General features: G+C 39.0%; 1 protein-coding gene across 2 annotated transcripts in view; it reads right to left on the reverse strand.

Moving 5' to 3' along the window:
* Positions 1-466: 466 nt before the first annotated feature.
* pacsin3 (protein kinase C and casein kinase substrate in neurons 3) overlaps positions 467-17414 on the reverse strand; it is a 47113-nt gene continuing 30165 nt past the window's right edge. For both annotated transcript variants that reach the window (XM_067614376.1, XM_067614301.1), the window contains 4 exons: positions 15312-15432; positions 9513-9652; positions 8333-8502; positions 467-2599 (listed from right to left, as the gene is read on the reverse strand). In XM_067614376.1, the coding sequence (XP_067470477.1) occupies positions 2484-2599; positions 8333-8502; positions 9513-9652; positions 15312-15432 (547 nt within the window). In that variant the 3' untranslated portion in view covers positions 467-2483. The remainder of the gene's footprint in view (positions 2600-8332; positions 8503-9512; positions 9653-15311; positions 15433-17414) is intronic.

Consider the following 17414-nt stretch of genomic DNA (forward strand, 5'->3'; position numbering starts at 1 on the left):
GACTTTGACACTAAAAAGACTATAACGTTGAAAGATATCTACTTGATTTGACTCATTTGAACGCTGAAGCTTCATATTAGCTTCATATTAACTTTTAAATACATTTTTGCACAGGAGCAGGACTGTGGGTTTTGTCCCCCATCACTTAAGGGATCTTCTAATGGTCAGTATGAACAGGAGGAATGATTACAGCAAGAAAAACATGTTTCACTGTTCATTTAGGCACTTAAATATTGTTTTAAGACGGACTTGAACAGTTGTGAACCCGTCCTTTAAATATAGGAGGCTCCAGGATAAAGGTCGTTAAGTTCCAGTAGTAGAAAAGCAGCTTTATTTCCACTCAACACCTGATGTGCGTTTGACTGCTGCAGGCTTTTCAAAGGCACACTGTAATTATTTAGTATGTATGTTTGCATGCAGGTTATTAAAACTGACATGAAGACAAAAGAAAGTCTGTAAAACTTCCAACGGTAGAAAGCTCTTTATTGTTGCTCCCCACAACTTTATGTACTGTACAGGTTACAATTTTTGGGAAGAAAAGAAAAAAAAAAAGAATCAAAGGAGCAGTGTAGTAGCTATAATTTCTCTAACATTATTATTTGGACATCTATGTGGGTTAGCCGTAGCGATGCTTGGATCAGCAGGGAAAAAGGAGGCTTCCTTACAAACAAACCACAAACTTAAAACATTGAAAACCCCACAACCTGATGAAAAATAAACACTTGATTTAGATTACTTGAGGTGCACATGCTTCGTGATCTCTGCACAGCAAAACAAACTAGCAACAAGCCACCTTCCACAGATTAAATGATCCAAATCAAACCCCCACTTTAGTCAGAAGTCTAGTTCAAATAAAGAACGAGCGCTAAATTAAAAAGAGGAGAGAAAAAAAGAAATTAGAAAGTAAATGTTGACTGTAAAAATGCTATTCTTAAAAAAAATTCAAAAAGGAACAGGTAGCAACAGTTTACACCATCCATATTCAAAATCAGCTGACTTGATATAAACATACAGCTATCACTTTAAAAAAAAAAAAAAAGAGGAAAAAGTGAATTCAGTGTCACACCTACAACATCTATAAAATAACTGAAGCATTTTGTTGTAAAGCTAAATAACTGGGAGGGGAAATGAAAGGTTTACAGCCAATCAAGAGCTGCGTGAACAAAAGAAAAACATTTTAAAGTCCAGGTGACTGTCAGGAAGTCTACTGGGATCAGACTGGAGGTCGTCAGCGGACGTCTGTAATTCCTCGATCAGACAGCAGGGCGGCGCTACACATTTCTGGCCTCATCCTCTAAAAGGCACTGACAGTCTTTCAATGGGTTCGTTCATGTCACGTGACCTCGTTTGACCACTGAGAAATGGTGAAGAGTGTGATGAAGTGCCTCCGGTTGCAGTTCCTCTCACGGCCACTACATGCTGGCTCCCAAAAAAACTCAAGAATGTGATGAAATCTACTGAAAACGTCTTCATTAATATGCTAAATTAATATTGTTTTTTCCCATGAGATGTTTATTTCACTTATTTGTAATAATGAGAATACTAAGGCTTAAAGGAATATTTCAACATTTTAGGAAATAGGCTTATTCGCTTTCCAATGTCATATTTGTCCGTTTAATACAAAGCTGGAGCAGCTAGCTAGCTAAGTTAGCTTAGCTTAGCATCTGTAAAACCACTTTACACTTTGTTTTTTGTATGGATTAAACCATCAGGATACAACATGTGAATTAATGAGCTTTAGCCTCTTTTGTTAGCTTCAGACAGAGCCACGCTAGCTGTTTCCCCTTGTTTTCAGTCTTTATGCTAAGCTAAGCTAACCAGCTACTAAATGTATTGAATGCACAGACATGAAAGTGAAATCAATCTTCTCGTTTAGCTCTCAGCAAGAAAGCGAATAAGCGTATGTTCCCAAAATGTGACACTATGTTTTAGGGGTGCATTTGATTGACTGACAGGTGTTTCAGCCAATCACAGTCATCCGTGGTGGTTGTCCACCTCAGCTCCCTCCAGGCTCTTCCTCCTTTGATGAAAAGTGGATTTTCTGACTCGTAACCAAAAATTGACGGCAGCCGGTGGAAAACCCAACATCCAGAGTTCGATATGGCGTCCCCTCAGAAATCGATGGGTGACATCACAGAAGATATTTCCATGTTTTTTCTACAGTCTGCTTTCTGTTCATGTTTGCAGGCCTCCAGAGATTTATTTCTGCCTGTAAAGCCTTTTTCAAACCACAATGTCTTTGACCTCAGGCTGAGTAAACAGCTTTTCACAACAAGTGGACTCTCCACTGGATGATTTTCAAAATGGGAGCTCAAACAGAAAAAAAAAAAAAAAAAATCAAAAAACAAACTCAGTGACGAGTTTTACAGTCAGTAACCCAAAACAGAGAGCGTGTCTACATGTCAGCGCTAATAGCTTCTGATTGGTCCTGGCATCTTGAGTGTAGTTGTACCGTTGGCTGGGTGACCAGAGAGGGCGGGCCATCAGGAAGCAACGAGCTGGACGTAGTTGGCGGGGTAGAGGCCGACCTTGCCGTTGCTCAGCTGACCTTTACACCAGCCCTGCTCGTCCTCCTCTCCCAGCTTCAACAGCTCTTCTCCTGCAGGGAAAGAGGACAGAAAGTGAGTTCACTGTTAAAACTGTTAAATTATAAGCACAAACATTTACATACTGGACCTCGCAAGTGGAGAAGAAAACCTGCATTCGTGATAAAAGACGAAAACTGGAGAAGAAGAGGTGACCTGTCCCGGTTCATCAGGGATCTGGTCCTGGTTTAGGCTAAGCAGAGCTGAGCTGGGTTAAGCTTTTCCAAACTAAGGTCTCTCCCTCTGTGGTTCCATCAGGTCCCATTAACTTGGTGTCCCTCCTGGCATCCTTCCAGTTCCCCGTGAATGTCTAATGCCCTCTTTTACTGCTTTGCATTAGTTGTGTTCTCCCTGATCTGTGTGATGTATCCAAGCTGAGATCTCTGTATAATGTTTACATGCAAGGCTATTTCTTTTTCTTTTTCTTGTTAGTTTGTTTTTTTCCACCCCTTAGTGTCTGTGATCTGCTCGTATCAGTCTTTGCTGTCGTGTGTTTTGTATTATTTGTTCTCTAAAATTCAATAAAACATTGTGTTAAAACTCTGTGTCCCTCCAACCGCCATAAAGCACGACTGCCAACAGAGGACGGACTAAATCTCAATGTGACAATGTGAACCAGGTCAGGGATTTATCACAAACACAGAGCAGCCTGGTAAACCTCAGCAGGACCCAGGACGACGTGACTACCTGATGAAACCAAACAGAATACACGGACCTGAGAGAAGCAACACCAACTCTGCAGCTCGACGGAGCTTTTTAGTCTCTTTCAGCTCAGTGTTTTGGTTTTACAGCACATTTACTGTGACGTTCAGTCTCTGCTCTCAGCAGGAAGCTGTTTTCAGCAAACAAGCTCTGATAAACTCAATATACACAACCTGCTCAGCATAAAACCACAGACTGACAAAGTTAGAGGCTAGCTGGAGGAGAAAGTGGAACATTTAGCAGCTAAAGAGGCAGAAATATTACTCTGGAGCTGGTGAAAGGAGGGTGAATATATTCATTAGATTCATTAAACTGTTTTCTTGTATGTCGTTTGAAACACTGTATTCCTGCTATCTTGGCCAGGCCGTCATTGAAAAAGAGATCTTATAATCTCAATGGGGCTTACCTAGTTAAATAAAGGTATAAGAAGAAGAAGAAGAAGAAGAAGAAGAAGAAGAAGAAGAAGAAGAAGAAGAAGAAGAAGAAGGTTCTGTGTCTGCTGGATGTGGACTAATTGTATGCTCATCTGTAGACAGATTTCACATTTTCCATATTCAGCCGACCTGCTGTGCACTGACTCTAGGTTACACTCAAATTAATGGCAAAACACTAATTGGAAGTGAACCGATTAAACACCGTCTACTTTCCCTTTAATCAGCACCAAGTTACATCATTCTTTCCAGGAAACTTCCTAGAAATGATTAGAAAATTACAGACCTGTGAAATAAAGTGTCACCAGTATGAACATAGTAAGTTAACTTCTTCAGTTAAAAGCACATTATGATCCACAGAATTAAACACGATTTAATTAATAGATTTATTTTAGTCCTCTCTACTCTTTTCCCCTCAATTTAGTTGTGGCTAATTCCCACAGTGCACCACAGTCCCAGACGTAGCTACAGCTTCAGGAGGGTGTAGACGGATTACGTAACACACAGACGCTTCATTTCACCTGACAGCGAGTAGAAACATGACAGATACGACTGTTCACACTGAGCCTGGTGTCCACTGGGTGGTGCTGAGACGACCAATTCATCCGTATCTTCATCTAAAGTTTTTAAGATCTGTACAACACCAGAGTCAATACGCTTTTCTTTAGTGGGGATTATTTTTGAGTCTCCCAAGCTTAAAAATCCACTGTACACACAGAAAAAAGTCAACAATATTCTCGTCACAAAGATCAGTTCATCAAAGAGCCAATTTGCTCTGAATAGAAAAACAAATCTGTGTATCAGACTGTAAATACTGTATGTCTATACAGTCTATACTGTGTCTCTCTCTTCTCCATGTCTCTCCCTGTTTTTCTCCTCTCATGTTTTCTTTTCGGTACTGGATCATCCCTCTCTCCCTTTACATCATTTCCAGAAGTTTTGCATCTGGATTTTCATCCTCCGAGAGATGGACCCTCATCTCTCGTCTCTCCCTCCCCTTGTGTGAATAACTTGCTTCAGTCTGTCCTCTTTCCAGATCTTCATGGTGAGAAGAAGCTGTGTGTCTCAGTTCGTATCTGTTAAGCAGCAGATGGGACCTGAAAAAGTTGCTTGACGTCCTCCTGGATCCATATTCTTCATACACGTTTACAATCCATCTAGACTACTGCCATCATAAATTTCTATACTGCACATAAATATGAATATTCCACATATACAGTAGGGTCCAAAAATCTGAGACCACTTGAATGGGAAACTGGTCTCAGACTTTTGGACCCTACTGTAGATGTTACTCTTTCTGAGGTTCTTCCATTTTTTTGCGTCTAAAGTCGCGATCACAGAAGGATCGGAGAGGTTACCACGTTACAGGTGTACTATGCTGGATAGAGAGATAGAGAGAGAGAGAGAGAGAGCAGCGATGGTCGAGCAAGCTAGAGAGTGAATGGAGAGAGCGAGCAGCGGTAGTGAGAACAAAGCCGTGATTGTTTCATGGCGGTTAACTTCTAAAGCACAAATAAACACGCCCACACCTCCGTATCATCCTGCGGGAAGGTGCCGCATTGCCGGATTTTGTGTGAAAGCAGCAGAAGCTTATCCTGTCTGCTCCGCTCTGCTCTGCTCTGTGTGTGTGTGTGTGCGTGTGTGTGTGTGTGTGTGTGTGTCTCAGCCCCGCCCTCAGTCAAACAGACACAGAGAGCAGAGGAGCAGCACTCTGTACACAGCAGAGGAGAGAGGGGCAGAAAAACAGTGAAGCACATAAAAAAACAGCGATGTAACCCAGTTGCTATGCTACCAGTCTCAACGTCGGCTGTTACTGGCCGGGAGCGACACACCCACTGCCCAAAGGTTGACGCCCAGAAATGCCCCGAACACCGCGACACACTTGGGTCATAAGTGATGATTGAGAGGAATTATTTTTGTATGAGTCTACGCAGTGTTTTTTGGGTTTTTTTTTTTAGGAAAATCATGCATTGTATGCCTTTAAGGGCTTGCAAGCGTTCATGTCATCTGACAACTGTAATAACTGTAAATAGAGTTAGTAACTGAGGGTTTAAAATACTGAGCATTGACGAAATTTTATTGTATCCATTAAATTTCATTGAATTACATTGAATGATGGACTTTGGCTCACAGGATGTCCAAGTTTTTTTGGTTTTCAAGCACTTCTGTATTAATTATTAAGTGCCAAGTCAAATCTATCAGAGCTTATTAATTATAAATACATTATCTATCATGTGTGTAGTGTGGAGGAGGCTACAACTGAATTTCACTGGGCAATCCTGCAGTGTATAATAACGACTAAAATGAACGTTGAAACTTTCACAAAAATCTGTTTCCCAGTCGTAATTACAACTTGGATGTTGGCATGAACCTATTTCGAAAACTCATAATTACAGTAACTCTGATGTGACATGAACGCAGCGTAACAACACAGGGTGTCGTAACGCTGACAGATTTTCAAACCCTGAGGCAAAGTTGTGATTTTGGACCACATAAATAAAATTTATTCATAACAATTCATCTTATAATGTGTTTTTAAATAGAGTTGGCTTTATTTGACTTACCTGACAAACCAGCAAGTGTAAGTATGAATCAGATTATTCTACAATAATCCCTCAAGTTACAACAACACAACCACACAGCAGCATTCTTGATATTCAGACAGATGTCAAAAACATCCCGAAGATCAAGAAGATAAAACCTCAGAATGGGTTTTATTTCCTACTTGAGTCCCGCGTGATGGATTGGTTAAGTATTTAATAGTTTAATAGAGTTTTTCACTTTAAACTGCAGGAGAAAACTGGAATAGCAAATTATTCCATCAAAATTAAAGCATCAATCCTTCGTCTATCTGTTCTGAGCTGGACTCCAAAATGTTTTTACTTCCAAACAGAACTGATAAGCTGTTCGCATCATTAATTGAGGAATAAAAACACACATGTTTCATGTTGTCAGTGATTTTAAATATTAAACTTTTGCAAAGATGATCCAATTAAAGTCACAGAAATAAGCCAGTTTTATCCTTCACAATAACATAGAATCAAACCTTTAAGCAACACAGTGAAATCTGTTGTTTTTAAGACATGCTAATAATTCTCAAACATTAATTTATGCTGCAAGTAGAGAAAAATATTCCCTCTGGTGCTCAGAGATGTAAAATCTGCTCTAGTTTTGCATGTTACTTTATCCAACCACAGATGGCGACTAAATGAGGAAGCAGCTGCTATTCGGACATGTCTTTAAAAACATAATACATTTTATTCATCTAGTGAAGCTGCAGGGTTTCTGTAAGATTAACTCCTATTTAAATATTCATTTTTTTAAAAAGCAGAGTTATTTCTGTGACTCAGTTTGAATCATTTATACCGGCTGAACTGGTCACAGCAGTGACTGACATGCAGACCGAGGTGAGATGTGATGTTTGTGTTATGGTTTTGTTCCCATAGCAACAATCTCACTGCATCTGATCATCAGTACGCATGTCTGAGAGAGTGTGTGTGTGTGTGACATGAGTGTGTGTGTGTAAATGTGTTAAGACGAGGCATCACAGGTGAACAGTCCCAACAGGATTTAATATTTTAAGCTTTGATTTCATAACAATGTGCAAATCTGTTGTAAATGTTTCAATTTTTCCCATATTTATTAAGGTTATTTGTGCTTTTTGGGGGGTTTTACATGATCAACAAAATACAGTGTCACTCTGGAAAAGATCTGATTTCATAACATTTAGTTTTTCTCGGTGAAACTACACAGGAACACAATCCAATAAACGTCTATAGAAGCTGAGAGCTGATGTTGATATTTATGCTTTCAAGCTGTTTTCACACGATCACGACTGAAACAACTGGTCAATTAATTGATTAGACGATGGACAGAAACTCATTTTGACTAATACATGATTAATCCAAACATTCACTGGTTTCAGATTCTCAAATGTGAATAATTGCTGGATCTTTTTCTTGATCTATAACTTTGTACCAAATAACAAACAATTCATCAACTAAGCAAAACACAATTGTCAGATTAACTGATAATAACCTTAAACCACAATTTATTACATTTTCTGTATAAAACAAAATAGTTTTTTGTGCTACTTGCCTTGTTATTTCAAACTGTTACCGAGTGATTTTTACTTAATCTTCTAGAGATAAACACGCTTTTAACTGTAATATTATGTGCATTTATTCTTTCTGTTAAGTCCCATGATGAGACTAACTTGTACAGATGTCCATTAAAATTAAATATTTTGTTTTAAATCTTGATATAATAAGATCATTACGATATAATCTTGAGATAATCTGATAACGATCTGTACAAACTCAAATACTATCTATTAAAAATCAGCACCTCTATGACTCACTGCACATTAAAACTTTCACAGACAGGATGTGCTGCAGGGTTTGTCGATCGTATTTGATTGTAAACAGGTTTTTACTTTGTAGGTTTTGTGCTCGATGCTTTTAACACTTTTATTGTCTGTTTTGCACATTTTATGAAACAACAACAGTCAAAAACGTGACTTTTTTTTTTTTTTTTTAAGACAAATCAAAAAAATCACCAAACTTCTCCCCCCCGTGATGCCTCTCCTCTGTAAGCATTAGTAAGGGTTAATACCTGCTTTAAAGCTGAGCTCATCGGCCTCCTGGCCCGAGTAATCATAGAGTGCTCGAACCGGCACCCCCTCTACCTGCTCCTCCTCGTCCTCCAGCTCCCCGACGCCGTTCACGGCCGGCACCTTCTTAGGACTTTCCTCATCGGACCAGTCTGACGAATAGCTCTTCACCCTGAGAGAGGAGAGAGACAACGAAGGTGACTGAGAGTCCAAAATCTCCAGCTGCCAACCACCAGATGCTGATACTGTGTTGTCGCACTGTTTCACCAGCACCTGAATGCAGCATCACAAGTTAAAGAAAAACCCCCCCATCATTGCCCAATAATAGAAAACCTCATTGACATCCTCATCAATAAAGGTGTTTCTACTTTGTAACCTTTGATATTTACAGACTTTAAATTTGCTTCAGTGACTGTTTCTAGCTGACAGAGGGATGTTGGTGTGTTCATGTCTTCAGAAGCAGATATGATGGGATTAGATGAAGAAGTAGAGCAGCTGATTTGAAGCCAAATGTGCGTCGCTCTTGAGGAACAAACTGCTGGGAGATTAAACAGCAGCTAAATCTGGAAACAGAGTCTGTAACTCGCACACAGAATGAGTCAGCTGTCTAGTTACTAATTAGGGTGTGTGTGTGTGTTATGTGCAGGATGTTAACTCCTCAGGGTGACTACAAGGTAACTATATAAACTAAACTGCACGCTGTTTCTGTTCACACACACAAACACATGCACAGGTGGCTCAAACAGAGATAATTGTAGTCGTGTGTTCAGTCTGGGCTAAACAGACAACAGGTACGTGCAAGTGGACAGGTACAAGTGGACGTGTGTGTGTGTAATGGCCTGCACACACACACACACACACACACACACACACACACATACACACACACACACACACAGTCTGCTCTTTTTAATTAAGCGGTGCATGTGCATGTGTTGAGGACATATTGTGCACCTGTGTGTGTTAATGCACAAGAAAGACAAGCTCTTTATCCAGAACTGAGAAACCTTCTAGTCTCACTTTGTGATTCAGCAACTTCACGCTTCAAGCCAACAGAGCGTCCTTTTGTAGCTACAGATTAAACATCTTGTCCTGTGAGATCAACATGATAACGGTTGTTGTAACTTGTGCGCAGCAGTCGGGGAGGACCTGGGGGAGGGGGTTGGGGTGTCGTCTACCTACCTGGTGTCCTGGGTGATGGGGCTAGGCGGGACGTCATCTCCCCCCGACGGGACGATGTTGGTGAGGGTGACCACGTTCTCCTGGGAGTGTCCGATTCGCTCCTTCCTGCTGATGGTGCGACTGGCCTCCGGAGTCCACTCCTGCACACACACATGCACACACACACACACACACACACACACACACACTGTTTATACTGAACACATTTGATCCAATTACAATTAAATTTCTACAAAATTCAAGTTCAAATTGTGCAGGCATAACATACATTAATTTCATCAAATTATTTAACTGTCAGCTGTTTGAGAGACCACTTTAAGGAGCCTTAAGACTGTGCAACAATAACAATAGTGTAAGTTTTTTTGCATGTTACATCGTGCAAGATGCCTGCAATCAAATCTTTGTGACAATCTGCGTCAGACTGGATTATATCAGATTGTGAGATGAATGTGTGCTGAATTGTAGCGCTACGATGTAAATAGAAAAGAAGTAAATGAAAGCAGAGACGCATCATCAGCTCGTCATCCATCTGCAGCTCTGATGTTTAGAAAATGCAGCAGAGTCACAAAACTGTCTTTTTCCTTTCACTTCCATTGTTTTGGGTTTCGTGTGCTGCAGATGTACGATTGTTAACTTTTGTCACAGGAAAGCCCAGAATCACACAGTGTAAAGAGGCTTTAATAAATCCTGGTATTTATATTAGATTCAAAGGATTTATCATCCAACTGTGAAGTGCTGAGTTTATTATTTAAAATACGTCCAAGCACTGTTGTTCTGTCCTACTCAGTCATTGGCAACAGATGCAGAGTCTCTGTGAGTCTCTGCATGGTAGCAATTGAGACCCGCACACTGTTTAAAAAACTGCAAAACATTTATTTTTAAACATCTTCATTATTTATTTCGATATAACATTTTCATCAGTGTCTCCGGGATTCAGATGAAGATGTTATATCGAAACGTTTGTCCTCTTGCACAACATGTGGACCTCATCTGCTGCCATATTATTTAAAATAAAATGCAAATAAAATCTGTAATGTTGATATTGTATATAAAATAATCATCAAATAAGAATATCTAGTTTGTTAAATACAATAAAAACAAAACAAAAACACCTTCTTTAACAAATATCCCCCATAAAACCCTTGAGACTTCAACAATGTTTGTGTCAAATTTAGGGGATTAAATGTGATATTTGACTGACGAGTCTTATTTTATATATGAATTCATAAAGGAATCCAAGTTTTGATGGATTCCTATCAAAACATGTTGCTGAAACTTTTCCGAGTTATGAGATGTATTTGTTTCATATGTATTGTGGTTATTTACTGCTTGTTTTATTGTTCATGTTTCCAGATGCATCACTCATGTTTGTCCCTTTATTTAATAATTGATTGATTGCATTAAAAACATTATTTTAATAAGTTCAGTGGCTCCTGATCTTCACTAATGTCCTCTTGGTGTATGAGTTAGTTTGTGTGTTACTACCATTGTGGCAGGATGTCTTTCATATAGTTATGTAATCTAATAAAGCAAATGTAGGTTTTTATCTTAGTGATCAAATAAAAAGTAAATGAACACTCTCGTCCTGTAGTAGATAATCAATGGAGTCTGTCAGATCACACACCCAGACAAAAAAAACCCCACACACAGACACACGTCGGCCATAATAACAGGGTGCTGACAGAAATAGGTGGCTGAGGATACAGTTACTGTTATTTACAGCCTCAGTGGAGAACAGAACAACCTATCCGACAACCTGTGTGTGTGTGTGTGTGTGTGTGTGTGTGTGTGTGGTGAATCAAATGTCCTCACCACACATGCACAGTCTAATCCTCTCAAAAAGGAGGATTAAAAGGTTTCCTCGGGAACATTTTTACTACTCTTTACATTGTAAAATACTTGAGGGTTCAGTATGAAGCAGAGGGAGTTATGAATGAATATTAGTTGGCAGAAAGTCCTCACAAGTACAGAAATACAAATATGCGTGTATGCGTGTGTGTGAGTGTTAGGACAATGGCTCTCTGTCTGCATGTCGGCAGCGCTGTGGGAACGCCAAGAGATTCCTCAGAGGACAGAAGATCTACTTCTTTCTGCCAACGTCTCTCTCTCTCATTATACACTATAATGTAGTTATAAGCAGATATGAGCAGTTTTTAGTGTTTATTAAGCAGTTATAACACACATTTAATATCACAACTTTATTGTCATTCAGTCCTCCACTTATAGGTGCCCACAGGAGGAGTTATAGTATCAAACAAATACATTAAAGGAATGGTTCTGTCTTAAAACAATCGTCAGGTGCCTGTATGAACGTTGAAACATGTTTTTCTTGCTGTAATCATTCCTCCTGTTCATACTGACCATTAGAAGATCCCTTCATAATGCACTTACAATATAAGTGATGGAGGACAAAATCCACAGTCCTCCTTCTGTGCAAACATGTATTTAAAAGTTTATCTGAAGCTTAACTTAGCCAAGTTTAGTCAATCAAATGGAAAAATCCCTCTTTGTGTTTCCCTGTTGAGCAGCGATAGTGACAAAAAGAGGGAAATTTGTACTAAAACAACTGTAACGTTGAAAGATATCTACTTGATATGACTCATTTGGACGCTGAAGTTTCATATCGGCTTCAGATAAACTTTTAAATAAACTTTTTTTTGAGTCTGTAGCTCTTGTGTATAGCAGCAGGATGCAATCAGGCTCAGTGCGACCGTCTGCTCTGCCTGTGATAGAACGACACGTTATCGCTTTATTCAAGATTTGATTTGCTGGATGGAAATAAGGACTCCAGCTACATAAACAGATGACTGAACAGTATTTCATCAAATTAATGTAAAACTAGGGACACCATCATGAAATTAAAGACTTTAAAACATAAATTTCCTCCTTTTTGCTTCTGATTTACAGAGCAGATACGTATTTTGTAGTAGACAAAAAAAGCAGTTTAATTTCATTGGACTTTAAAGACAGACTTGAAAAAATGTATCTGCTAACAACTACATGATAGTGAGTTAGAAACCACTTATTAGCTGTTTATATACTGATTGTAAATGCTTTCTAGGGAGACTTACTGCATGGATAATGACACTATTTGTACTTGTGTTGAAATTTTCTTCTAACAGCTGAACTCTTAACATACCTAAATCCTGATCTCTGCTCTGTACATTAATCTGAGACTAAACGGCCACCTGACTGTCACCTGACCTCATGGCAAAAGCAGCTGAATTATCCTTTAATCTGTTTGTGCTGCGCTGAACTTCTATCATTAAAAACACGCATAATTACAGTCGGTTTACCTTAAATGATCGACACTGGCAGTTCTCCAGACTGAAAAGTGTTTCAGGAGCACGTTACCACTCGAAAGTCTTTGTTCAAACACGGTCAAAAGGATCTTTGCTAAAGGAGTGAACGCTCCTCGGTGTGAACTGTGTGACACACCTTCAGTTCAGTCATCTGATGTGTGATTTTTTTGAGGTGGATTTGAGAACATCTGAAACCTTCAAAACATAAGATCTGTGGTCCAGTCGCTGCATTTTTGGAGGATTACGTGTCAACTCCTTTTGTGATGATTTGAAATTTGAGGATCGTGTCAGGAACAGTAAACACACACACACACACTAACACACACACACACACAGCCTGTGTGTCGCTGCAGAAATACAGGTGATTGTATCTCCATTATGACCTGACAATCGGTTCTGCGGAGCTTTTCACAGATAGAAAACGGAACAAAGAGTCACAATGATTCCTTCACAGTGACTCAGAGTGAAGGAGGGTGTGGAAAGACCTGAAACTGATCATAATCAGTTAAAACATCCTCAGGCTGAATTCACAAAAACTTCGGAAGAAATAAAAGAACTTTCCCAACGTATTAATTAAAGCAGTTTTCTCACCGTTTTTATATTTTTAACTTGTGGATAAGAGGTTTTCTTGAAATCAAAATCAATTTGAAAATGTTTTTCTTGGTCTAAATTGTTTTTTTCCAGCACTGAAATCTCCAAAGTTGATAAAACTTTTACATTCATGGTTAATTTGTCATGTGCTTGTGCCTCAAGAGCTATCTATCTATTTTTTGTTTTTATCAGCACTCAACATCATTCCTGCTATTTTTTTTATTAAATACACCTCACCTACGATGATGAGAACTACATTAATCATGCCTCCGCCCAGTTACAGTTCAGTCCAGCACACAGATCAGCCGCTCCGCATTAAACTCCCTATAACAGCGTTCATGAGTCTCATGTTTTACCGAACAGGAACGAGTCACATCGCTCTGCTTCACTCTGTTCTCCGTTCCCATCACAGTTATGTAGCTTGTTTATTTTGAGACAACACTGTTTGCAAGTTTCAAGTCTCTGTGTGCCTCTCTCCACCCGTGTTTCCTGTCTGTCTGCACTCAGCAGCTGTCTAATAAAAATGCCAAAAAAAAGCCATAAATTACAAAAAGAATGTCTGTATTAAGATAGATGATAAACTAATACCTTCACTTGTAGTAAATGGGTTAAAACAAGCAAAAAACAGCAATTTTTTATTTGTCTTGTGCCAAGAAAACAGCAAATAAAACAGTTGCTTAAGAGAAGAAGAAGATCAGGCTGCGACTTCCTCTGTTTTTCTTATTGTCAACAAATCTCATGTGCAAAACAACAATGAGTTTATCTGCTTACGAGTATTGTGCGTGTATCCAAAACCTGATATATCTTATTCCTCTGTGCTGCAGACTTCCGTTGTTGTCCAAAAAAACTATTAAAAACACATCAACGAGCCAAAGTGTTGCACTGGGTGACATGTTCCTTCATCCCCTGAGAGATACTGGTTACTTCACTTTGTTTAGAAACGGCTCCAAAGACTAATAACAGCATCAAGTTTTCACTCTCTGGGGAGTATTTGTGTGTCAGGAAGAGGCCACGAGGATGCAATTCTGTTTACAGTAAACATTTTTTCACACCCGCCGTATCGATCAGACCCAAACATTGTAAATTTCTCAAACAAGTTTAGTACAAAGTCAAGACTTTGTGTTACGTAGCACAAGTTAGCAGCACAGTGTCAACAGATCCGTATCCTTCTGCGTGTTTATTTTTAATATTACAGATGATAAACAGACTTGATGTTCCTGAGTAATAAACCAAGAGAAGATCCAAAGAGATTACTGCGGAAGTGCAATTGAGACACTTTTCTAAACTATTTCTCCTGAAAAGTCTAGTAAACATATTTAAACTTCTCTGTGCTTCCGATTCCAAGAATCTGTTTTGTTTTTTCACATTTGTAAATATTTGCGTGTCTTTATTGACTCTGTGGAAATCTACAGATTTCACTCTGGAGCTGTGAGACCGACAACTAAATAGACCTGCATCTGTGTGTGTGTGTGTGAGAGTGTGTGTGTGTGAGAGAGTGTGTGTGAGAGTGTGTGTGTGTGTGGATTCCAACATTCCTGACCCCACTCAGGACTCTCAGTCACACAACAAGGCTTTCACTGGAAGCCTGTTTAATATTCAGTTTGTCTCTCTGAAACACACACACACACACACACACACAACCTGAGGAACTATTATAGTCCTGCAAATTACTCGTTTTCATGAAAATGTCGAGGAAAAAAAAAAAAGAATGAATGAAGTTATGTCCAGTAAATGATCCCGAGTTATTGTCCTCTGACCTTGACAGTGTTTTTGGGAAAGTGAGGATATTTTGGTTCGTACACGTTTCTTCACAGGGCTGTTTGAGGGTTAAGACTGTATGTGTGTGTGTGTGTGTGTGTGTGTGTGTGTGTGTGTGTGTGTGTGTGTGTGTTTGTGTGTGTCACACCTCAAACTGCGGCCAGTTCATGCTCATGCCCGGTCCGTGGGTGTTCCTCCACCATCTGAGGTCTTCAGTGTCATTGGCTGCTCGGATGGTCTGACCCAGGTCCCGGTACAAGTCTTTGAACCTATTGGACAAAGTGAGACTCAGTCATCATCACACCTACTGTACTCCTCCTCCTCCTCTTCCTCCTCCTCCTCCTCCTCCTCCTCCTCCTCCTTTTAATTCTGTTATTAGCGATTTTGATTTTGTCACGAGTGTCTGTGATTATTTATATTAATACATTCATATACATACATACACATCTGCACAGTGATTTACAGATAAAGGTTATGGGCTGTACTTTCTATTTTGTGGATATTTTTTGTTTGTTTGTTTGTTTTGTTGATGTTAAATTCAATTAGGTACCGTAGGTTCTCTAAAAGTGGCCACGGCCTTTATTTACCCCAGTAGAAGAGAGAACCAGGCCAAAACTTCCTCCTTGTTAACTTGTTGTCTTTATAAATTCAGTATAATGTTCATTTCCACAGCAATAATTCCATCAGTCAAGAGTCATGTCAGCATTTTACCCCCGACAATGTCATGAATGAAACACTTTCTCCAGAATTTTACCTTTAAAAGTCTTATAGTTTTTGTTAATAGTTTTGTTTTTAATGTGAACAAACACCATGAAGTAGCTGAACATCAGGAGAACAACAAAGAAGAAACGACTGGAATTAATTCAATTTTGTCAAAAAAAAGAAACTCAGATCAGCAGAACGGTGATTATAATATGACTGTTGTTGTACTGATGAAATTAGTGCTGTGGATATTATACATTATATTGTATTATATTATATAATTATACATTAAACTAAATTTTTAGCTGTTGTAGTAGGCTACAGGTAACTCAAAGTTTTCTTATTACTCAGCCTTTATTAGTGACAGGCCATTATTGGTTCATGCTGCCCACACAACGGCTATTATTTGAAAACTGGCTTTTATATGAGACTTTACTGTATCTTATAAATTCAAGGTGTCATGTTAGTTTTTTGGAACCTACAGATGCCCTGTACACAAACATACATGTCTTCTGCTGAATTATCCAACTTAAAGAAACACAGATATTAGTGTATCTAAAAAATAATCAACATAAACTCTTCTGTTATTGAATTAAAGCTGCATTAATTGATTTTTTGGCCACTTGGGGCCAGCAGAACACGACACTGACATATTAACCTGTTATAAAGTTGAAAAACACAGAGCGACATCTGCATTTAGCTGAAGTCGAGTTTTTGTAAACTCTCCTTTCAGCTCCCTTTTTCTCTCTTTAGCTACTAAATGTTCTTTTTTCACCAGCTAGTTGCTAACTTAGTCTGCTGTTTAGTGCAGAGAAGGTAGTGTGCAGCAGGTCTTTCTGCTTTTTTTTGCTGAAAACAGCTGCTTGCTACAGCTAGAAACGAGGCTGATGAGAACTTTGAGACTCAACCAAATCGTAAATTTGTTGTAAAACCAAAACTCGGAGCTAAAACAGACGAAAAAAAAAAGTTCTGTAAAGCTGAAGGAAACTGCAGAGATGGGTGATAATTTTCTTTAAAATTGTCTTTACAAGCCTTTCACATTACACATAATCATTTGATCCAATAGTTAATATAAAAAAAAAGATTAGATTAGATTAGTACAACTGTAAAGACAGCCAGCAAGCGAGATGTTAAAAAACACGATTGTGGTTTTCATCACATCTTGCTCCGATCATGGCTGAATAGCGGTTCTCATGTAGCATTCAGGCACATTATTCACAGCAGACAAAGTTCCTGGTTACCCGCTGTGTATTCTGGAGGTTGAGCCTTTAACATCCTGAAGCTTTCTTTAAAAAGGTGGAATTCGAGATAACAGTATTGTATGTTTCATATTTTGCTGAGCCAGTTTTATCAGCTCTGTGCTGCTGTGTTTACACTCAGATAATGATATGAAAGAAAAAACTTGCATCCATTCATCTGCTGCCAACCTTCACAGGAGCTGCAGGTAGATGCCTGAGGGCTGCACTTCCTCTCAAACCCTGTCGACTGTATTCAGTAGTAAAAACACCTGCGAGGATTATGAGGACTTAAAATATGTACGTTTTTAAAA

Source organism: Thunnus thynnus, chromosome 1 (genome assembly GCF_963924715.1).
Source record: "Thunnus thynnus chromosome 1, fThuThy2.1, whole genome shotgun sequence".
NCBI lineage: Eukaryota > Metazoa > Chordata > Actinopteri > Scombriformes > Scombridae > Thunnus > Thunnus thynnus.